Below are 23,871 nucleotides of genomic sequence, written 5' to 3' on the forward strand. Positions count from 1 at the left end.
CTGGGAAACAACAAAGACTGATATTGTTTCAAATATCTTAATCTAACTATATAGTTGCTTCCGTAAGATTTGATGCTTGGATCGATCAAGAAATGATTTAAAGCCATGGTGTGTTCGGGGAATAAGCAGGTATCACAGACTGACGATGCGTTCAGGGGTTAATCTGGGATATTAGACATTTCTAAGAAGACTCCAAAGACGTGCGTGTACTCTAATAGATGCCTGTAAAGCTGCTGGGGGCAGAAGTCCTGAACAACAGGAGCCGATCAGCTCAGTGGTCATGAGGCGTCCTGCCACAGGCGGCGCAGCACTGACCGTCACTGACGCCTCTTCAGAGCGGCGGTGCAGCCCTGAAAACGTCCCGGAGTGTTCCGTGACCACATCCAAGGTTCCTCCCTCCGCTCGGAACGCCAGCTACATTTTGTGCGGCCGCTGAGGGCCATGGACTCAACCTTTAGCAGCTGTAAAATCTGTTTACCTACACAGAGCTAATACAGCCCACACACAGGTTCAAGACACAGCGGCCAGGTCGGTAAGTGTTCTCTTTATTTCAGCTCATGTCATGGGGACGGTCTCCTGAGCGTCTGTGTTTTATTCCCCATCAGAAATCCAGAAACCGCTAGCTAGCGGCCGTGTAGCATTACCCAGCTAGGCTAGCGAGTTAGCTTCAGAGCGAAAATGACAGAAGAGAGCTGTCATGTCAAAATGTAGCCAAGCTAGATTTAAAAGACACACTCTTTCATAAGTGTCATCTTCTTACAATCCACGCCTTCCTTCTCCACTGTCAAATGTAACATTGCTGTCGGTAGCATTGTTAACACCCACGGATTTGCCGGTGTTTTCCTCCGGTGGGACTCAATAGTTGACATCGGAGAACAAAGCTCTGTTGCAGGCGAGCTAACTGGGAACATTAACGGTGTCTGTGGTGTAAACTTCACCGGACCTGCCCCCCCACCCTGAAGAAAGGCTGCTGCAGGCTCTCAAACGAGCAGCTGGAGCAAACTGGGCCTTTTCCTTGTATAACGTTACAAGTTGTTGTTGCAATTATTTCCATTTTCACACATTCTACTTGACAACACAGAGACCAATGTGAGTGTAATGTTGATGTTCAGGATTCGTTTCTGTTACAATTCCTCTAGAACACGCAGATTTAAAGTACGATCTAGATTTGGGAGATCTCCATTCATAAATACTCTTCCATCGGTCCACGCCTTGTACACAGGTTCGCTCAACTACTGTGTTTACTTGTGTTTGTTGTCAAATCAGTGTTTCTCAAACACAGATTTAAGTATCACACACCTTCCTAACACAAACATCAGGAACCTTATATATACAGTCTATGATTAGGAACCAACTTCAGTTTACAGCCTATATATTTCCCCCCCACTGCTGTTTACATCACACTGATCCCTCAGCCGTCATGGATTAGAAAGGAAGGCATGCGGGGTATTCCCTAAACCCTGGACCTCACCTGCTGCTCAGCTGGAAATATCACTCGATTCACACGAGGGATTAAACAGGGAATACCATTCTTTCCTGGCTCCCTGGTCTGTCGCTCCATGTTTGTTTGAGGTGGGGCTCTATGAAGGATTTGATTGTGTTGTAGTGTGAGGACTGGTTTCAAACAAAACTGAAAAGTAAAACCTCAAGAAGACTGGTGCATTCAAAAGTATGGTCTTTCCAAGCTGTCTTATTAACAAATTGCTGTCCACCTATTGTTACAATGCTTAACTATAAAATAAGATAATCCTTTATTCATTCCAGCAAAGAGCACAGTCGAAAATAGTCATCAGTAAAATTAATAATAAGTAAACAGGCAACATAATCCTTGTATACCTTGTATACCTTGTAAACAGAATATATGCAGTGTAATAGGATTTAATTGCAGTTTATTGTTCAGATTGTTATTGTTCTGGGAGCAGAGCTGGTTGTATTTTGCTTGTTCATTTTCTCTTTGGAAAATGTGAATGATTTTAGCTCTGTTCTTTGTTCATAGGTTACCGAATCAGAGGGAGGCACGTTGACCGGTGAATGCATAGAGTCAAGAGGGTCAAACTTGTTGACAATAAAGAGGGTATCTGGAAAAGGTACCGTACCACACCGTGGGTCCATGTCACATGTTTTGACCAATTCTATTGAAGCAATGCATGGATGCAGGAGTGTGTGGGTGTCTGCAACTCTTACCAGTTGTTTCCAATGTCAACATCCAGCTGTGTGACTGTGAGCATGATGGCTGTGGACGGCCTTTCGGACAGTACAGAGGTGGTGGAGATGGAGGACGTGCCATCTCAGTTCTTTGTGGAGAAACACTCTTGGGAGGGCCTTCGGGACATTATCCACTGTAGCAGGAAGTACTCGGGCATGATCGCTAACAAGGCCCCCCATGACTTCCAGTTTGTGCAGAAGAAGGATGAGAATGGACCTCACTCCCACCGGTTGTACTACCTTGGTAAGCTGATTGACGATGCTGCATACAATCCTCTTTATCTGCTGTTTCTTTGTTCTCCTTTAACTTGACCATAGTCATGTTTTTCTGCTCTAGTCAGCACAATGTGATTTCCTCATGACATTAAAACAACCACTGTGTTAAATTCCTCCTCATTCAGTTCACACAAGCATTTTTTGATCGGTTGTCTGAGCTGCTTTTCTATGTACTTACTAGGAATGCCTTATGGGAGCAGAGAGAATTCGTTACTCTACTCTGAAATCCCCAAGAAGATCCGTAAAGAGGCCCTCTTAGTGTTGTCCTGGAAACAGATGCTGGATCACTTCCAGGTGAATTCCTCCACTCTTCCTGTTTGTAACAAATGGCACAGGGTGATGTGTCTGAGAAATGGGCGCGATAAGCACTTAATGTTTTTGACTATCTGAAATATGTTTTGAAGCTCAAAAGATTAAGCGACTATGGTAGAAACTATGAGAAGAATGCATGCACTGCACAACCATTACACAATAGTTTTATCTGGAGGGATGGGTCAGTTGAATGTCCTTTTGCAACTATAGTTCACAGTAAATTCCTGTTTATATATGCATTTTAAAACACATGTATCTTGTAAAAAATGTAATAGTAATATTTTAAATCTTCTTCTCTCATGTCGGACATTTAAGGCTACACCTCACCAGGGGGCCTACTCTCGAGAGGAGGAGTTGCTGAGAGAGCGTAAACGTTTGGGAGCATTTGGTATAACCTCCTATGACTACCATGCTCAGACGGGCCTGTTCCTCTTCCAGGCCAGCAATAGCCTCTTCTACTGTCAGGATGGAGGCAACAATGGCTTCATTGTGAGTACACTGTTATTTTGTGTTTTTCCCTCAGTTTGTGAACCCCTAGATTCTCAGGACAGATTTTATTAAGAGCGAGGTAAAGGTCTGGAAGCTCAGACCTCCACTGTGCACAAAAAAGTAGTATAGGTAGACACCGTAGATAGTTTATAGCAGGGGTCACTAACAGGCGGACAGAGGAGTGAGATGGAGAAAGGGAGAGAAACAGAGGAGTGAGACGGAGAAAGGGAGAGAAACAGAGGAGTGAGATGGAGAAAAGAAGAGAAACAGAGGAGTGAGACGGAGAAAAGCAGAGAAATAGAGGAGTGAGACGGAGAAAGGGAGAGAAACAGAGGAGTGAGATGGAGAAAAGAAGAGAAACAGAGGAGTGAGACGGAGAAAAGGAGAGAAACAGAGGAGTGAGACGGAGAAAGGGAGAGGAAAAGACGAAAAAAGTGAGGGAGTGGGATATAAGAGGGGAAAAAAAGTGATTCTAAAACTGTTCAATTGTTAAGATGTGTTGAGATTTATTATCTGTAAAATTGGTTGTGACTTTTGAGTCAAGATGTGAATCAGAAAAATTTAAATCATAGCTTTTGCTCCCTTTATTTTATTTTTCTGAAGTTGCGCCCTTTATTTGACCATGCACAATTTTCCCATTCATTTATTTTCTCTTATTTTGAAATGCAGCCCTACTTTTATTTAGTTCATGCGAGAACATTATACATATCTGCAATCATACATATATGTTCAGTTCTATGTCACGTGACAATAAATATCGTCAAAAAGTTTTTGAATCGTACTGAATTCAGTTGATTTAACAGTCAGGTAGTGAGTATATGCAGATGTTGATACAACTACTAGGCTACTTAAACATATATCACACTAAATAGTTAAATATTATGATCTTCCGGACCTTTGCTTCAAGAAATTTTCTCTAACTGGACCTCTTTAAACTTAAGTTGAATACCCCTGGTTTATAGCCTCTTTCCCATGGTTCTGCATTACAGCAAACAAAGCCATAATTTCAAATCATCTTACAAATTATACAATTGTATTGTAAGGAATATTCAACATCTCGTCCAATATTCTCAATGACTGTACTCTGTGGACCTTTTCATGTCAGTGAATCTGTCTCCATTAAGGATGCTTTCCCACCTATACCTTTGGATCCAATGTCCCACTTCTGTCTCCCCCATGACTAAGATTGTGTCTTTTGGGTTTAGCAGTCTGCTTCATTGAAGCCTGTGGAGATCAAGACCCAGTGCTCAGGGACACGTATGGACCCCAAGGTCTGCCCCGGAGACCCGGACTTCATAGCCTTCATCAACAACAATGACCTGTGGATAGCCAACATTAAGACGGGCGAGGAGAGGAGACTCACTTTCTGCCACAAAGGTCTGAGTCCACTGGCTTTTATTTGAGTAATTTAAAAAGGCAATGAAATACAATGTGTTGATCAGCTTTGCTTGCTCTGAATTGAATAACTTCTTTAATTCATGCATTCAGTTGCAAAACAACTAATTTAATTTGCTAGTTGACGATTTTATTTTATATTATAATGCAATAAATGGACATGCCACATATTTTTAATATCAAGGTGTAATTGCAAAGAATTATATATTTTATACCATATACAATCATACCAATAAATCCCCATGGATGTAAACCTCCTTTGTCCTAATATATTTAATATCTTTTAGGTTTGGATAATGTGAAGGAGGACCCAAAGTCTGCAGGTGTAGCAACATTTGTCATCCAGGAAGAGTTTGACCGTTTCACTGGCTACTGGTGGAGTCCCTCAGCAGTCGAAGGTAGGAACTATTTTTGAAAATGTCTGGAGGAACTGACTCAGACGTTTCCGTTCTCACATACAGCCCCCTCTTGAAAATTTCATGGAGATGTCTGAAGTTCAGTGCATGACTGAAAGCAGTTTCAGATACTCCAGTTTTTCTGTCTTCAAATACAAATGACAAATTGACAGCCAATGATCTCATATATTAATAGTTCTATGGCTGTTCGTACACTGTTTCCTGTATAAACTTATATTGGTCATTATCTCCCCTCTCAGACCCTAATGGAGGTAAAACAGTGTATCTTCTGTATGAAGAGGTGGATGAGACGGAAGTAGAGATTATTCATGTTCCATCTCCAGCTCTGGAGGAGCGGAAAGCAGACGCGTACAGATATCCTCGCACAGGTTAGTGGAGCCATGTACACTTGTGCCTCGGAGCCGTGAATATCGTTTATTGACTATTTCTATCATTTCCTTTTGCCTTTTTTACAGGTAGCAAAAATCCCCAGGCTACACTTAAACTAGCAGAGATCAAGACAGACCATCAAGGAAGAGTGAGTCTTTTTATTAACAATCGTTTTATCGTCAACATGATAATCGGACGTTCCTAATGTGCGTGTGTGCTTGTACTTACAGATTGTGAGCACACAGGATAAAGAACTGGCCGTCCCCTTCGCCTCCTTGTTTCCTGGAACAGAATACATCGCCAGAGTGGGATGGACGAGTGACGGCAAATAGTGAGTTGCCCCACTCAGAACTGAGATACTGTCATTCTCGACATGAATCATGAGAAGCTGTACAACCTGATATTAGGATATTTGATGCTATGACATGAACAGGGACACCTATAGATTATATTCTCTTTGGCAACTTTTATGTTAATGGAAGATGTTTGTATCTTTAATTTTTAATGAAGCTGTTGTTTCAATAATCAATTACTCTTAAAGTAAAAAGCAATCACTTGACTTTGTTTCCTCTTCCACTCAGTGGCCTGGCGGTGCTTCTGGACCGCAGCCAGAGGAAACTCCAGCTGGTCCTGCTGCCTCCTGCTCTCTTCATCCCTGTCACAGATGACCCAGCTCAGAGGCAGGAGAGTCGGGATGCGATGCCCAGTGACACACAGCCGTACATAATCTATGAAGAGACCACCGATGTCTGGATTAATGTAGGTCTCCTCACATTCCACATGAACACTTCTATGTCACTTGTTTTTTTCTGCTGTGAGTGTAACTGGTTGTTCCCCCCCCCCCCCGCAGGTTCATGATATATACTACCCCTTTGTTCAAACGACAGAAGATGAGTTCACTTTTATTTGGGTAAATGAGTCTAAAACGGGTTTCAGCCACCTGTATAAAATCACGTCTCTGTTACAACCGGGCTGCAACCTCTGGACAGAGGACTACCACCACGTAGAGGGTAAGAGATGAGGAGATGCTGTTTTCGTTTATTTGACTCGATGTCTGTCAAACAAATCATGTGGCTGTCTGTTTTATCTCATCTGACCTCAGCTGTCAGTGTTTATGTTGAGGAGCATGTGGATTCCATTATCTGTTTTTTTTTCAGGAGACTTCAAATGTGCAATCAAGGAGGAGATGACATTGACCAGTGGAGAATGGGAAGTCCTGGCAAGGCATGGTTCCAAGGTCAGATTAAATCCCTCTGTTGGATACCTAAAATGTTCACACAGGTGTGACGTATATTTGCCTCTGTATTCCATCATTTTTTTTTTTTAGATAAAATGGTGTACGTGACATTTAAATTCTGACAGTGCATCAGACGAAGGGCTTGGCCTTCAGTGTCTAAGGTCTGCAGCTGATCGACATCTGCTGACTCAGAAAATTTTCCTTGAGGACGTTTTGCGAGGCTTCTCCTGCAGCGACCTTCTCTCTCTGATTGTTTTCTGCTTTGTCTGAAAATTGGGGAACTAAGGAAAAAAAATATTATGTTATGTTCTTTCATAAGGGTTCAGCATTACAACATAAAACAGAATTGATGACGTCAGTTGATATGAAGATGCTTTGTTGGTGCCTCTAAATTTTTCCATAATTTGTTCTATGTTCTCTCTGTTTGTAGATCTGGGTGAATGAGGCGACAAAGTTGGTTTACTTCCAGGGAACTAGAGACACTCCTCTGGAGCACCACCTCTACGTGGTCAGTTACGACTCTCCGGGAGACGTAGTCAGACTAACCAAGCCTGGCTTCTCTCATAGCTGCTCTGTTAGTAAGGTAAAAAAAATGATATGTTTACCTTAGGTGCAAAAATTCTTCAGTTTCAGTCCTATGTTGAAGAGTTTTTCATTTTGCTTTCGGGCAAAAATATGTCAAAAAAGCAGTGACGTATTTAAATGTATTTTTCCTAGTTTAATGTAGATGAGTAGAACTTAAAAAGAAAAGTTTTTGTTACAGCTGTCTGACCACTGGGGGGTAACACTGTGCAGGTTGTGGTTTATTTTGAGCAAAGCAAACATTTGTACACTTGTGATTTCTCTGCACCTCTTTCCACTCTGCAGAACTTCGACTTTTTTGTCAGCCACTACAGTAACGTGAGTACGCCCCCATGTGTTCACGTCTACAAGCTGACCGGTTCAGAAGGTGACCCACTACACATGGCACCTGAGTTCTGGGCCAGCATGATGGAATCACCAGGTAAACAGGATGTGATGTAAACAACTACTTTACTGTGTTTGTATTTTCCCGAACAGAAATAAATTACCTTTTCTATAGAGAGACACAGATGGTGTCAAACACCAACTCCTCTTTGTAGACAAGGAGAGGATTCTCAGAACAATTTGTGGATGTTTATATAAAATTACACGTCAAATGTTTAGTGGACTGATAGTCATGAGTTTGTGCAATTTGTTGCAGATCCAAATAAAAATCGGGATCTAGACAATTTAAATGTTATTTCGTAAGGGCTTTGTTTGCCCTTGGTGAAATTATGCTCTCCACTTGGTGCCATTCTTGTACAGTATGCAATGGTTGAGTTCACACAACTAATTTAATTTGGTTTAAGAGAGCAGTGTGGCCAAGTGTGAAGGTTGGTCACCTATCTGAGGCTTTATTTCTGGAAGCATCAATAGAGCAGAGTCTGTAGGGGAAAGTTGAGGTCTGGCTTTGATTAGATCAAGGACGGCGAATTCAAACCACAATGCCCTCGTCCAGACAAAGAGTGTGATCAGGCGTGAGAAGACAATCCTATTCTGTGTTGTTTTCGAACTTTGTCTGAAGTGAAGGAGTCACAGGCATGAAACACCTTAATTTGGAGGTAGATGAATGGTACAGAAGAGTTCAACTGAAGTACGAGGAAGTCAAATTAAAATATTTCTGAAAAGAAAAAAGGAACTTGTCCCTTGAGTGTCACACGGTGATGTGATCAGTTTTCAGATGAAAATGTATCACAATCTAATATCAAACCAAATATGTGTGGTTAGTAATATTTACTGTTTATAACTAAAACAAATTTTTTTAAAGACACTGACCTCAATTTTCTAACTTAATGTCCCCATCTGTTAATGTGTCTTCCAGGTTGCCCGGGAGATTACAATCCACCTGAGATTTTTGACTTTCCAGGAAAGTCTGGTTTCCAACTTTATGGGATGGTATACAAGCCTCATAACCTGCTGCCCGGCAGGAAACACCCGACTGTTCTCTTTGTGTATGGAGGCCCACAGGTACATAACTTAACCCTCTCTCTCCTGGCCTGAGTATGTGATCTGATCAGCATTATGACACAATAGGCATGGCTCATATACTTTAAACACTATTTGCTAAATATTACTAAAACCTGTATGACTGTTTAAAAGGGAAAAAAACATGTGTGATTTCAGGTGCAGCTTGTAAACAACTCCTTCAAGGGGATGAAATACCTCCGTCTGAACACGCTCGCCTCTCTGGGCTACGCTGTGGTCGTCATCGATGGGAGAGGTTCCTGTCAGAGGGGCCTTGAATTTGAAGGAGCACTGAAAAACAAAATGGTAACGTGAGGGTCAGATAACTCAAGAAGTGAATTGTCAGTAAACACACATGAAGGTTTAATAACACAAATGACCTCTGTCTCTCCAGGGTCAGGTGGAGATCGAGGACCAGGTGGAGGGGCTGCAGTACGTGGCAGAGAAGTTTAACTTTGTGGACCTGAGCCGCGTCGCTATCCACGGCTGGTCGTACGGCGGCTTCCTGTCTCTCATGGGCCTCATCCAACGACCCAATGTCTTCAAGGTGAGGAGCCTCCTTTCATCGATAGACGTTTCCATCAGTGATGTGCTCTGCTGCCTCCTTTACGCAGAAACAGAGTTTACAGCAGTTTGTATCAACAAGTAATGTACTTTAAATACACTGAGACTGACTTTAGTTCTTAACTTGTTTGTATGAATTGACAGAGCTGAACTGGAGGTGCAGTTGCCACTTACATCCACATGGTGTCTGTGTTGGACAATGTTACAGTGGGGTACTAACATCCTGAATTCAGCAAGGATATCTTTGGATACATCTGCAAAAAGATAGACATAGTGCTATTTTGCTTGAATGTTTTTCCAACTCATATACATACTTTAATTTAACATTAACCTACAATATAAACACTAAATCGAAAGTGCTACCTTCCTCCTGCCCCATAAAATTACACTTTTCTTTACTTTTTAATCTAACTACGTTGTGTCTGTCACCAGCTGGCCATCGCAGGTGCCCCAGTGACTGTGTGGATGGCCTACGACACCGGCTACACAGAGCGCTACATGGACGTGCCTGAGAACAACCAGCAGGGCTACGAGGAAGGATCTGTAGCCTTGCATGTGGACAAGCTGCCCAGCGAGTCAGTACACACACCTTTTAATGAGTTTGTGTGCCTGTGACTGTGTGTGTTTTAACTGCATAGATTGTTGCACACTTCGCTCCTATTTCTTGTGACGTTGTGATTCAAATTCTTGGTAAGTCAGTCTGGCTTGTTCACCAAGTTAATTTTGTTTTTACACGTAGTGAAGCCAACAAACAACAGACTAACAGGTGACTCATGTGCTTTGAAACTCTTAAATGTGGTAAACAACAGGTACAGATTTCCTGCAGCGGTTGATAAATTGTGCCAGGAATTCAATGTTTGAGTTGTCAGGCCAAAGCAAGCCTTGGTTTTTAGGGATCAAGTAGCCCCTGAGGGCCTGACAAACTGCATGTTGGAGCAATGCTCCTGGACACTAAATTCAAACTCCAGAGCTGCAGCTGCAATATATCAAGATTTCTATACATATCTTTGGATTTGTGACCATTTTCCTTCACAACGGAATGTGGAGTCTTACTCTTCACTCTCAAACTGCATATCTTTATCTTTGTGTTGTATGAAAGCCCATCATATTGTTGTGCATCTTTTTGTAACAGTGTAATCCTTTGTCGTTACAGGCCTAATCGTTTGCTGATTCTTCACGGATTTTTAGACGAGAATGTGCACTTTTTCCACACCAATTTCCTAGTGTCACAGATAATCCGTGCTGGGAAGCCCTACCAGCTTCAGGTGAGCCCCACAAACCTTATTCCAATCACTAATACTCACTAATAGAAATCACTCTTGTAGTTAATTGCAGTTGTAGTTGCAATTAACGTAACCCTTCCAGATGAATGTCAGCGTTCAAGAAGCACTCAGCAGTAAATGTTTTTTATTTATTGGCTTATACCATTGTAATGTTTAAAGGGATAGTTCACCCAGAAATGTAAATTCACTCATTATGTACACACAACTATACCGATTGGGGGGGTCGGTGAAGTGTTTGAGTCCACAAATTATTCTGGAGTCTCAGGGAAATATAAACCTTCTTATTCAGTGGGTTCCAACTGCTATTACTCAATGCCAGTAGCACTTAGAGTGATGCTGACTGTCGGGGGGAAAATGTTCAGAATGTTACCTTTCAAAAGAGACCAAGACCATGCATGTAGTCCAAATGTTTCAAGAACAGCTTTCAATTTACTTTGGCTATTCCTCAGACAGGCGTACAAGGCGAATTTCAACTTGCCTCTTAACAGGTTAAACCTTGTTAGAGCAGAATCTTATACATTTGAGGTCAATGGTAAGTCCTTCTTCAGACGTAATAAATCAAAAGAAAAAATACAACATACCTCAAAACTGCTTGTGTGGTGTCATCCAAGTGTCCTGAAGCCCCAGACAACTGCCCCTAAAAGTCCACCAGAAGTGGGTAGGCTAGTGGACATAGCATTTCCGACGGTCCCTGAATGCACCTCGTCGGAAGATATCAGAGGACATTTAGGCTAAAAACTTGGTGTAAATGATCTTGTTACTTGTCGAATATGACTGTCGGGGCTTGTGGACACTTGGATGACACCACACAAGCAGTATGGAGGCATGTCGTGTTTTTTTTGTTTTATAAGTCTAAAGATAGGTCACTAATGTCTTCAAGTGTATTGGATTTGGCTGCTACACCATTTACCCCTGAGACTCCAAATGTGTTTTGTTGATCACCATTTGCAATGTAATTTGAATAAAACTTAAATACATTACCTCATCCGTAAACATGAATTTTTTTACCTGAGTCAGTTAGTTTGATTTTCATCTGCAATGTCCCACGATTTCACGTTAAGTCACAAGCCATCTAACTAGGTCTTCTGTTATTGTTTTGATTGAGACCCTAGCAAGAGAAGTTACATTTTCTACATTTATGATTAAATACAATAAATTAATCAATTTCAGGATTATGCATTAAGAGTAACTGTAGTGCAGTCTTTAGTGCTTTTGAGAAGATATTTTTCACAGCAGATTGTCACCGGACACACAAATAAATAATTTGTTCTTCCTGTTTCCATTTTCCAGGTCTACCCCAATGAGCGACACAGTATCCGCTGCCCTGAGTCTGGAGAGCACTACGAGATAATGCTGCTGCACTTTCTACAACAATACCTCTGAAATGAGACAACAGGGGAGAAGTGGAGTCCGGCGCCCCCTCTGCACTCCTTTACTCCCTCTAGCCCACCTTACTCTCCCTGACCTCCCCAGCCCGTCCCCGTCCCCCAACTGTTCACCCCATCATCCAGAGACTATCAGACACTGCAGCCACAAGCCCCTCTTTGTCTCCCATGAAGTAGTCGTCTCACTCCCCCACCAAACTCCCCACTTTAGCTCCCACTGTCTCTTGTTCCGTTACTCGCTCGCTCGCCCTGTCTCCTTCCAACCCCTCCCCTCCCGCCCGCCCGTGTACAGTCTGGGGTATGGTTTACGAGCACAGAGATTTGGTGTCTCACCCTGAAAGCTGAACAAAGACAAGGAAGTATGGAGAAATATTCGTAGGCTGTGTCACATTGACTCATCGCTCACTCGCCTCCTCCGCTGAAAACACACAAATGGTTTCTTTGCCAAATATCATGGTGTCGTCCCCCCCCCCCCCCCCCCCCCCTTGACCCACCCGCTCACCCGAGTCCGTGTTAGAAAAGAGGGTCACAGTCCACAGATACGAAATGGAATCTATAAACATATTTTCAGACATGAGCTCACACACTATATGTGAAATGCCGTTTATTTCATACATAAATCATGACACTCACTAACACACTTGCACACACACACAGTACATATATCCGTACATACTGTGAGTCTGTATTTGCAGTTTGTGTAATCATGAAGAAAAGAAGAAAAACCGAGAGGCTTCCTCTGCCCTCTTGTTTTAAGTGTGTGTGGTTTAAAACAAAATATTTTTATGGATTTTTATTCTTTTTTTTGTTTTTTTTTAATGAGTGCTGCTCATTGCAATTTTTTACGCCGATTTCTCCCCTCACATTTCATTGCTCAAGATGTCTGCTTGCCTTCTTATCACATAATTTATATTTGCCAAAGTACCTCTTGACTCTTGATCATGTTGGTATTTCCTTTTTTTACTGCAATAAAGACAACAGGAGGGTGAGCACTGGAGTCTTACAACAGCTTTGTACCACCGGAATACTATTTGTACATGATTATGAATAAATGTATGAATCAATCACACGCTTTCTTTTACTGCAGTCCTCTTATTATCTTTGTTTGTTTGTTTGTTGGTTGGTTGGTTAGTCTGCAGGACAAGGGAGAAAGAAAGCGTCTTAAACTAATTTCCACTAAACTTGGTGGAAATCTTTTGACACTTCTTGTACATAAATAAAAATCCTGATCTGAATGGGGTTTCACAAAGGTGTAGCTCTTTCAGCCACTGTATGGTCACACATTGGGCTTGAGACCTGTCACTAACACCAGTGTGTAGCTGAGAAACGTAATGTGCTCTTACCTGTAAAGCTTGTTTGGTTTTAATGGCACTAATCGGCCTTGGTGATGGTACAAATTCTCTAAATTACCTCTGTAGTGTGTTGTGTTCTATTGTGTGTCTGTCTGTTGTAAACCGCTGGACAGGTGACGTTGAAACTTGGTGGACGGATGTGGTCTGGAGCAGAAAAGAAACCTTTAAATCTTCTTGGGGGCAGATCCAGGAAATCATTTTTCATATTAACATTGCAAGAAAGGGGGTTTTGCAAAGTTTTCAGAGATTTCTCAGAGAAGCATTTATTGATCCTGATGAGAAAAAAAGTGTTTTATAAGTGTGTGTAATTTCTTACAGATCAAATTAAAAATCCAGATCTAGGTAATTTTAGTGTGGTTTACTCAGGGACTTGTTGGGCCTTGCTGGAGGAAGTTCACCGTGTTGCAGGCTTTGGACACTGTGGTTGCAGCACGTGTTCTGTTCAAAGTTTTGCAGTAGACAACCAGGCTGCCTAACTGGAAACCACTCATCTCAAGTGTTTTCATGCATTAATATTCCACTTCAAGCTTCAACAGTGCCCCCCCCCCCCCCCACTCCCTGTGCTATCCACTCAGAGCTGCACCACTGCTGCCCTGGTGAGAGCTCATCAAACACTTCACATCTTTCACCAGGGAAGCAGCAGATGCTTGTCGGTCCTTCTGTCCTCCTCCTGTGGGGACGGTTGCCATGGTAACCTGCGGAGTGGAGGGCTCTTAACAGGTGAGTGATGCTCCGTCGTGATCTGCTGCTAACAGCGACTAGCAGCTGGTAGCACCAGGGCTAGACGTGATGGATATCCAAAGTAGAAGTTGAGTTTGAAGCTAGTTAGCTTAGCTTGTCCTGTTTACACCCACTTAAGCTAAGCTAACTAGCCCCCAGGTCAAAGGTAACATACTCTTCCTACCAGCACCTCTAAATCTCACGTAAGAACAAATAGTTAAAGTAAAGTTTGTGGTGTTTCTACAGGTTCATTTCTTGACTATTTCATATTTAGCCGCCTAACAGATATGAGCATGACAGATTTTTTTTTCCAATGTTCTCATGTTTGCTAGCTAGTTAAATGTGGACTCCATTCTTTAAACACCACTTATGAGGTATGATGTGGTATATGTGGATCACATGTTGGGAGTACTGGGATGAAGCCAACATGTACTCAGGTTCAGTACAAGTCCACAAGTGCTACCTCTTCATCAAACTGTTCTATTCAAATCACTTTAAACATCTGCTCCTCCACAGTTCAAAGATACATTTTTATGGCCATAAGTTTTACTTTGCCACGTTTTGACAACTTCTTTTGTTGTACAGAGGAAGTTTTTTTTATGTGCAAAGCATAAGATCTTGTAAACTATGATTCTTGTTTTAAATTCAACCTTCTAACAGTAGAGCACAGCTGAACCAGTAGATTAACTGATTGTATCATCAAGTCTTTTCACGATTTCTGCTTTTCAAATGTGAGATCTTGTTTATTTTATTTCCACCTTAACCAACTGTAGCAGTGAATACCGCCTTTACAAATAAAATGTGTGTTTAAAACACCAGCAATAATAAAACATCAGTATAATGCATATGGCGAACCATGAGCAGTGACCATTTTACTGCAGTGCTTTTACTAGTAATATTTTGAGCACATGGTCATGAATATAATTACTTACTAGTAATTTACGGTGTGGTATTATAAGACCTGAGTACTTTTATGGTATGCGTTTACTGTGTATATGTATCTGCTGATGGTGACGATCGGTGCATTAGTTGGAGTGTTTTCTGTGAGTGTGTCTCCTAATGGGCTTTTGGTTGTTCTCTGCAGGTATCGAGTGCTGGGGGATACAACACGCTATAGCCGACCTTGGAGGTCAGATGAGATCAAACCTCATCAGATCAGCTGTTACAGAGGTTGATCCTTAACCACTTGTCAGTGCCTTGAGGATCACTTCGGATGAAGCATTAACAGTAAGCCCGACACGGAGGGAGAAAGTGGTGAGCTGAAAATTCAAAGTGACACCTTAAAGCTACTGCTTCTAAAATATGACCAAGCTGGTAACGTCATTACGTTCTGCCACGTGTGGCTCAATAGAATGTGGAGGTTAGATTAGTTCTACTCCGTGTGATGGGGCCTGAAGTCAGGTCCCAAAGAAAATCTCTGCATCCAGAAATGTTCAGAGGATTAATAAAAAAAAAACCCACAAAACATTAAGATTTTTGTTCTCAGATTTGAATTAATTGACGACCAAGTGGGGCAACTGCAAAGTGCCATTTTGGAATAATTAGCTTGTACTGGATTCCTCCATCAAGGGCCAACATTTCACACACTCATAGATATCAGCTCATTATATATGTCTGATTTATTTCAAATAAACATCTGTCTGGATCTGTCCTGAAAGTTAATGGCTCATACCCCTACCTGCCACCATATTTAAATAAAATCAGTTCAGTAGTTTTTTAAATCCTGCTAAAAGATATACTTACAGCAATGAAAACAAAGCATCCTTGGCTGAAGTAAAAATGCATCTAAACATGGCCCTGGTATGATGTAATGTTTGTGAAATATTTGTGATTTAGTTCTTTTATCAGGTAACTATAATATGTGAGGGTACTACTTTAAGTGGCACACAATACACAGACAAATATGCAATATTAGTTTAAATCAATTTTATTGGCTCATTTTGGCCAAACGATTGGTATTTTCTCTTAAAAAAACAATCTTACATCTGTTAAACACATAAAATATAAATTACAAACAGGCAGCACCAGAAATATATATATATTGATTCTTTACAATAATTTAAATAAGAAAATGGGACCTCTACAACAACAGACTCTCAAGTAACGAGAAAACGGATAGTGTCACAACATGAAAACAGAAAACATTTACATTTCTGAAAACACAGACGACATGTCTGCGTACACTATTTACAAAAAACATGCCTTCTCCTCTTTAAAGCAGTCAATATGACTTGACATCAACTAAATCTCCACAGAAAAGTTTAAGATAGTGAAGAAAATGCGTATTTTGAAGCAGGATATACAAAAGGCTGGAATGGTTTCAGTGCCCCGTGTTCTGCTTTCTGACGTCTTAACCCAGTCTCTGCATCGTAATCCTAGTTTACAGTGATTTTATAACTTAACATAATGCTTTGAAAAAACTAATCTCAGGAACATGACGCTTTGTTTGAATTAAGTCACCATTTGGTCCGCACCATTGGGTTTAAAAGGCCCACTTAACTGGCCTGTATTTCACTCCTACGTGAATCCTCTACAAAATAAGAGCGGAGCAGACACTGTTTACTTGCTATGAAGTCACATTCAAACTCAACAGCGGTCCACACCACTCTGGTGACGAGTCGCGACATGCTGGAGATGTTCTGTGGCTCACAGCACAGTAGACAGGCCTACACTCGCTCTGCAGCTCGCCTGACTAGGGGCCCGTGCCAACAGATGGAGTCAACCACAATGGTTGAATGGTTGAACGATAGAAATGCAATTTGTCTGTGGCTTTAGGTGCAGAGCAGGAATCTGCTTGTCTCTCAGAGAAAATAGCACTGGAAACGTGGAACTCCTTAAAAGTGGGTTCTCTTTTGCTTCTATTTTGAGGACCTTGGATCTGGTATGTTAAGTCTTCCTCACTGGGACACAACCAGGGAAATGGAAACCTCTATCTCATCAACCAAGCTAAAAGAAAGGAAAGAACAGTCCAAAATCGACTTCTTCCCTCCCCCCCCCCCATCGTCTCTGTGTCTTGACCTTTTTCTCTTTGTCCCTTGCTACTCTTTATGACTTGTTCTCAATGGCAGCGGGGGCGATCATAATCATGCTGGTCTTCAGGGGATAGTAGCGGCCTCTCCAGGTCTTCCAAAAGATGCCCTGCTTCCTCTGGTGTCGCTGCTTGGGAGGAGGACTCTGGAAGTATCTGCCGTTGAGGTTGGAGCGACCACAGTTACTGAACCACCAACCACCTGTAAAGACAAGGAAGAATATCACGTTAGATTCTGCCATTAAGCCCAAACCAATAGAGTGGTCTTTATCAGTGTGATTGTCATTTGCAACTCACCAGAAAGGTGCTTGGCGCAGTTGAGGTCGTTTTTCTGGTCGTTGTCTTGGTCACTGGTGGAGAAAGGCAGGCCACTGGTGGCGTCTGTCCCCAGGGAAGTCTCCAAGGTACTGAACGTGCCGACCTCCTGAGTCTGGAGCGAGTACTTTGTTTCCTCTCCACCCAGATGGAAGGGCAGGCGGACGGATGCCGAGTCATCACCCCAGTCGGAGAGCTTGATGTTGAGGATGTAGCTGCCATCTTTAGCGATGGTGTGGATCTTTTCAAGACCCAACCAGAACTCTCCTGGAGAAGACAAAGAAAGGTAGAGGGAGTTAAAAAACTGTCCTCAGCCGAAGTACTGTCTCCTGCTTCCGTTTTTCAAGCTGATCTATGATTAGATGCATTTGAGAGGCCGCCTCCTGCCTCTCGATGCCCTGGCTCTAAACACTGTTATGCTGCGTGAACTAATCCGGCCCTGGCCTGGCCAGCGAGCACCTGGCAGGTTTAGGTAGGGTCAGTGACGACAAAGTGAAAAGAGCATTTACCATTCAGGTTGCCAAAGCCGTTCCGGTAGGCGTGCCACTGCTGGTCAAAGTCCACTGAGCCGTCTTGGCGTCTTTGGATCACCGTCCATCCGCCATCTAGTTAGAAATACAAAAAGAGGTCGATCAGAAAAGGTCTCATTGGTCAAAACAAACAGAGACTTAATGTCTGAGTGGTTAGTGAATCTTGACCAAGCACTCAATCACAAAACAAAATGGGCAAAAGTTCAACTCCACGTACCGGCTGTCATCTCACAGAAGACTTTAAAGGGCTCTGCGTTGATTGGCTTGATGGTGTAGACCCCGCTGGTGGTCTCTCCTCTGAGGAACAGCTCATGGCAGTCTGATGCCACCTCTGCAAGACAAACAGGGAAAAAACTCACTGTTAGGACCAACGGCTCCAGTATCACTGCAACAAGTCTAAACAGCATGATTACCTTTCGCCTACGCTGCTGGGAATGCTATTTATACATGACACCTTGAACTTGTGTATTTTTCTTAAGCTTCACACAACCCTGAACTTTGTGCTGTTACTGTGAAACACAGAAGTGTGTTATGTTAAAGGGGGCATTCATGAATCAGAGCTTCTTAACTCTACCCAGCTTTTGTTCTGTTTGTAGGTCAATCATCATAGGGAACCTCTCAGCGGCAGGTTTCTTTGCTCCTGTGAGAGCAAGAGTGTTTTGAAAATGAGACTATCGCTGCATGTGAGCGTATCTGTGAGTCTGGAGATATGAGCGTGCAGCCGACAGAACCTTTGACCCAGCCTCAACAACAGAGAGAGTGAGTGAGAACGGATTTCTTGTTTATAAATATGACCCTTCTCCAAGTTACAAAGCAGACTTCCCTCTTTTACAGCTGCCTGGTGCTCCAATCTATTGAGTTGCAGACTACTACGCTTTTACACCCCTCTCAGAGTCCATCCCCCCCCTTGCCTCGGCACTCAGCACGCCTCCCTCACGTGCGCCTCAGCCAGTCAGGGATGCAGGCGTGCATGGCTGCTGCATGCACAGCGAGTGATCGGGGGGGGGAAGTGGGGCGGAGGGGGGGCGGCTGCTTTAAAGGGGGAATCAGAGACAGCAGGAATACAAAGCAGGCGACTCCAGCTGAGGCTGTCCTGTGGATCATGTGGCTAAAGACTAATAGCACCCCTCTAGTAATCCCTGTCTCCTCACGGATGGCATTGTCACATGATATATTTACACAAGTAATTGTTTTCATTGTTTGCTGAGTATTTGCCTGGTTATTGTTTCAGCTTCAGGTTTCCCAGTGTGTGTGGGATGACCTCTCCTCCAGAGGTATGAACTCTCGTGGCTGTAGTCAGCCTCGGGGGGGTTAGAGGTTCTCCTGAACTTTGGCACACTTCTTTCTGCCTTACAATAGGGAAAAGGAGGAGATGGGAGCTGGAGGTGAGGAGTTTTGCATGAAGGGATGGGGGAGGAGAGGACAGGAGAGGATGACCGAAGTGGAGGAGGGGGACGTCTGACTCCCTGACAGATCTAGGGGAAAGGTTGCTCATTCTTTCGGGATCTACAAATGTTTGTTTTACACAAAGGGGGTGGATGTCTGTACAAGCAGTGGGTGGGAGGGGTCTTCAAAACACTGACATATATCTGTACAAAGTGCACAGATAAATATAGACCACCTTTCCTCAATCCCCGCTGTTTCCCCCTGATTTTCTTGGCTCAGGCACAAGGGCAGTAATCTGAGGAACATTGCATGCGAGATTTCTTCAAAGCCTTCGCTGTTTCTTGGCTTCCCTCTACTACCCCCCCCAACACACACACACCAAAGAAATGATCAGTGTGAGTAATCCCATTGAGCTGTGTGACCCTGGCTGAACACTCCCAGAGACTGGTGAACTTTCCCCCAGTTGAAACCTCGCCAGAGGAACTTGTTCCTTTTTTCCTCATTCCTTAAAATCCTGCTGATGTCACAGCTCTGAGGTATTATTGTGATTGGCTGGCTGAACTCAATTGTTGCCTCAGCCCTGTTCACTTTTCACCCACTTCTCATCTGTCGCCACTAGAAACAGGGACGCAAGTTCAATATCACTCTGGTTCATTATTATAGAGTACCTATTCGTCCTCCTCATCCTGTGTGAAGAGTGATTTATCCTAAAGTGAGACCAAAAAACTGTGGCTGTCTCTCAGCTCTTGCACATTTCGGTTTGCATGCAGTCTGGTGCAGTCCGGATGAAAGAAGTCATTGTGACCACTGGTCCAGTCGCAGTTCACTTCAGATGGGAGCAGCAGCTGCTTGGCGTGGCTGCACGCTGTGGGCATCATTTACCGCCTCTTACAATTACTGTACGCCACAGTGAGAAGGGCACAGGCAAAATAGAGACTTGCTCTGTCAGTGTTCATGTCCCATTTTAGATTCTCTACTGACGTTTATCCCAATGGATTTTCTTTGTCTGTGGTCATTTGAAATTAATCTATAAAGTATGTTGTGTTTCTTTGGCCTAATTCATTTTTTATCCAACTTATCTTCACTTGCTTTACACGTGTTGTTGTGTTAACGTTATCCTGAATTAACTGAACAATGTAATTGGGATTTTAAGAGCTCAAAGACACAGAGTTGGTCTGTGTGCTATAAGTCCACCAGTTGATGGTGGCTGCTTACTGGCATCATGCTGAGCAGAGGAGCGTGTCCCAAATTGATTCAGTGCCTTGATTTTAATTGCCAGTGATTTAAGCTTCTTTGAGGCCTTAAACTAAACAGATGGTCTGCTACATTTGGCGTCACATTTGTCCAGCCGACTTAAGACGGTGTCAACAGGGGATTTCAGACGCTTCCTGGCTTTACTTACCAACTGGTGAGTCGCCTTGCTCCACGAGGCCACTGCGCTCTGTGTTGCTGTTCCTTGGGGAGGGTCTCTGCTTTGATTGCTGGATCTGTAAAAAATAAGTTATGAATCAGTGATGAAAATAATAAATATATGTAGCAAAACTTGCTTGGATGTGGAATGGGGACATGTTGGTTTGCTGGTTGGAACACATGCTCACATGACTCTGCAGGGTCCTGATCCGCACATTCTGCTTGTCAAGCTTCTCCTGTTGAAGTCTGATCCTCTCCATCAGGTCGTCAATGCGTCCGTTCTGAGCCTCCAGCATCAGCTGACAGAGAAATAAAACACATTTTTAAGTATTTTATTAACTTCATTCCACTCTGTGCCTGTGCATAAAATCATGGCACAGTAACTTTTACAAGAGAAGCACCAGAAAAAAAAAAAGGGCCACATGAAAATCCTGAGACACAGACATTCACATCCTTCTATGACGAGCATTCGTCCTTTCCAGCCGGCTGTGGTTTGGTTATGTAACTCACTCGCAGCGCGGGAGTTTCCACCCCATTATAAAGTCTTTCAGGCTCACATACTGCTTTGTAAAGGTTGAGATTCCAAAAGAGAACAACAAGTATTGTTCCACTGTGTCTCATAAGGCCGAATATTCCGCAGGTTGTAAAAATGTGACAGCTGTGTAAACTTATTCACACCTTGTTGGAGCTGTGTGCGTGCAGATTCCTTTGTCTGGCAGCTTTACTGTTCCCCTCCACGTACTGCACATGCTTCCTCCATGCTGAGCAACCCCCTCCACTCCACTACACCCACCCCTCACTCACCCGCTGCACACTTGCCTTTGAGCTGAGAGAAAAAAAGCCTCACCCATAGCCCCCGCATGCTGTACATTCATTAACTTGAAGAATAGTTCAGAAATGCAAAAACAATTATTACTTTAGGACGTTTCAGGGTCATATTTTGTAAAAAGAACACCTTGCACATGGTGGAAAGGCTCATTTACAGCCAAACTGACCAATGTAACTACTCCTATTCTAACATATTTCTGCCTTCTTAACCAAATTATCTTCATCAACACCCAAAGACAGAAAAGCTTCTATTCTCACCTGGATGTTGTGAGCATCACTCTTGTTCTTGGCACCAGCATTCGTGTCAGACAGCCCTGGCTCTCCCTGCAGCATGCTGTCCACCTTCTCCTCCAGCCGGTTCATCCTCTCGCTCATCGTCCTCCTCTCCTGCTGCATCTCCTCCGCCTTCTCCCTGAGCTCGGCGGTGACGTTCAGCAGCTGCCCCTCTCTGTCCTCCAGCCCCCGGGCCTGAACCTTCAGGGCTTCCCCCTCCACGCGCAGCTTCTGGCTTTCCTTGCCCAGCTCGGCCACTGTGCGATTGAAGACCTTCAGCTTGGTGGAAATGTCCCTCATCTGGACTTTGGTTTTGTCCACATGCTCCTTCAGCCCCTGGCCCAGTTGCAGCAGGCCGTGGGCGATGACATTCACGTCATCCCACGCTGCGTACTGTACACGCTTCTCCTTGGCAGCACTGCCGGATGCTGAGCCGCCTTTCTTCTCCAAAGGGAAACCTGTGGCCATGAGCACCACCAGGCAGAGAGTCAGAGTTGCCAGTGTCGTCTTCATTTCTCCTCTTGTCCTGAACATGACGTCTTGCTGTGAAATGTGGGTTCTTGTTGCAGAGGTGTGCAGTGTCCTGCTCCTGTCTTGGTGAGTTGGATGAGTTCAGGGCTCAGGCTCCTGTCTGAACAGCCACAGCACCACTGTTATATAGTTTCACAGCCCTCAACTCTGAGCCGCCTGCGATTGGCCAGCCGCGGAGAGGGAGGGGTGCAGTTAATCTCAGGTTTCTGTCCCTCCTCCCGCTCCCTGTTAACTATTCATGTTAGAGGCAGAGGAGGGACATGATATAACAAAAAGATTGTCTTTCATCCCTGCACTGTGGGAGAGGGACCTTCTCTCAGGAGGAAACTGAAGATTTGATATCCCCACCAGTGAAACAACTCCTATTGTTGAATTAACACCATGTTTCATTCCTGAAGAAGCCAGCTAATCTATTCATCTGCTCAAGAACTTCCCAGAAGTGGTCGATAATGATATCAGAACCATGATAATGCTCATAAAAATAGAATGCGTCTGTTTGCATAGTTATTTCTATATACATTTTCTGTGCAGAGCATGGGTATGCAATTTTTAAGATATATAAACAGTGATGGGTCAAAATAAATGTACTCTGCTGGATTATGAAAGTAAAAAGTTGTGAATGTCAATCTGGGCCACCCACGCTGAAAGATGACCCCCCCGACCTGAAGTGAACTTGTCACCATTTGAGCCCCCGCTTTCCCGTCATAATTTGTTTTCCATGTCCTGTAACCTCCCTCCATTATATCAGTTATTCAGTCTCTTACTTGTTTCCCTGCCTCTCAGGTGCATGTTCTGTCGTGTACTTTGTAGGTTAGTTTAGTGCAATTCAAATTCTTTTTAGCAACAATTTTTTTTACATAACTGATAAAGAATTCAGGCAGAATTAGGGAACATGAGTTGATCTGCAACACAAACAGATTATTTGGTATTCAGTAGATACTAATATATAAAATGATCTGGCTTTAAAAACAGATATTTGACTGATGATAAAAAAAAAAAAAAAAATGTAATCCCTAATTTCTCTGAAACATTCAATCGTTGGCCTTCACAACAGTCCAACAACCTTAAAAATCTAAATTGCACTCCACTCAACGAAACACTCTTCAAAGCCCAGAGAGGCAGCTATTGTGGAACAAACACTAATTATCACTTTTTTGATACCACAAGGAATGAATGAAGTCACGCCGGGCACGTCAGGGAGAGGAGCATAGTAGCGATATGGCCTGAGGTGCTAGCTCCTTAGTAATGATTCGTTCTGTGAGGACTGTGAGAATTAGGGGAAAGTTCACAGCACAGAGAATGCCCTGATCATGGGCCGTAGTTTTTTTTTTTTTTTTCTTTTAACAAGACACCGCCGGTGAGATCGCAAGGCCATACGTGATCTGGGGCCACACCACAAAGAAGGCGCTGGTTTAACCCTCTCCTGTCTGCAGCCAGGACTAAGTAGGTGAAAGGTAACTGGGAGACTGCTGACGGTGCTGAGGGTATTACAGCCCTCACCTAAGTGTCTGGAATGTAACAAACATGCATTATGTCTCCTAA

At 43.2% G+C, this 23,871-nt stretch overlaps 2 protein-coding genes across 5 annotated transcripts; one reads left to right on the forward strand and one right to left on the reverse strand.

Annotated features, from left to right (window-relative positions):
* The first annotated feature begins 419 nt into the window (after positions 1 to 419).
* Positions 420 to 12,413, forward strand: LOC133017755 (dipeptidyl peptidase 9-like). Of its 4 annotated transcripts, none has more exons than XM_061083923.1 (21): positions 420 to 532; positions 1,997 to 2,087; positions 2,211 to 2,449; positions 2,663 to 2,775; positions 3,109 to 3,282; positions 4,488 to 4,659; positions 4,965 to 5,075; positions 5,333 to 5,461; positions 5,549 to 5,610; positions 5,693 to 5,793; positions 6,044 to 6,221; positions 6,313 to 6,472; positions 6,620 to 6,699; positions 7,130 to 7,282; positions 7,567 to 7,702; positions 8,582 to 8,727; positions 8,884 to 9,030; positions 9,119 to 9,271; positions 9,721 to 9,863; positions 10,442 to 10,553; positions 11,862 to 12,413. In XM_061083923.1, exons 2-21 carry the CDS (start codon positions 2,032 to 2,034, stop codon positions 11,952 to 11,954), a joined length of 2,658 nt encoding a protein of 885 aa, XP_060939906.1. In that variant the 5' UTR covers positions 420 to 532; positions 1,997 to 2,031; the 3' UTR covers positions 11,955 to 12,413. The 4 variants fall into 4 exon arrangements, with proteins under 4 accessions (XP_060939906.1, XP_060939908.1, XP_060939907.1 ...); XM_061083925.1 differs by having other exon boundaries at positions 4,491 to 4,659; XM_061083924.1 differs by having other exon boundaries at positions 420 to 528.
* A 3,540-nt stretch (positions 12,414 to 15,953) lies between these two features.
* Positions 15,954 to 22,405, reverse strand: angptl4 (angiopoietin-like 4). Its single transcript, XM_061084653.1, has 7 exons — positions 21,784 to 22,405; positions 20,886 to 20,996; positions 20,690 to 20,774; positions 18,119 to 18,232; positions 17,881 to 17,976; positions 17,354 to 17,638; positions 15,954 to 17,258 (listed from the first exon to the last, which is right to left on the reverse strand). Exons 1-7 carry the CDS (start codon positions 22,330 to 22,332, stop codon positions 17,074 to 17,076), a joined length of 1,425 nt encoding a protein of 474 aa, XP_060940636.1. The 5' UTR covers positions 22,333 to 22,405; the 3' UTR covers positions 15,954 to 17,073.
* Between the last annotated feature and the right edge of the window lie 1,466 nt (positions 22,406 to 23,871).

The sequence above is a fragment of the Limanda limanda genome, chromosome 13, assembly GCF_963576545.1.
Source record: "Limanda limanda chromosome 13, fLimLim1.1, whole genome shotgun sequence".
NCBI lineage: Eukaryota > Metazoa > Chordata > Actinopteri > Pleuronectiformes > Pleuronectidae > Limanda > Limanda limanda.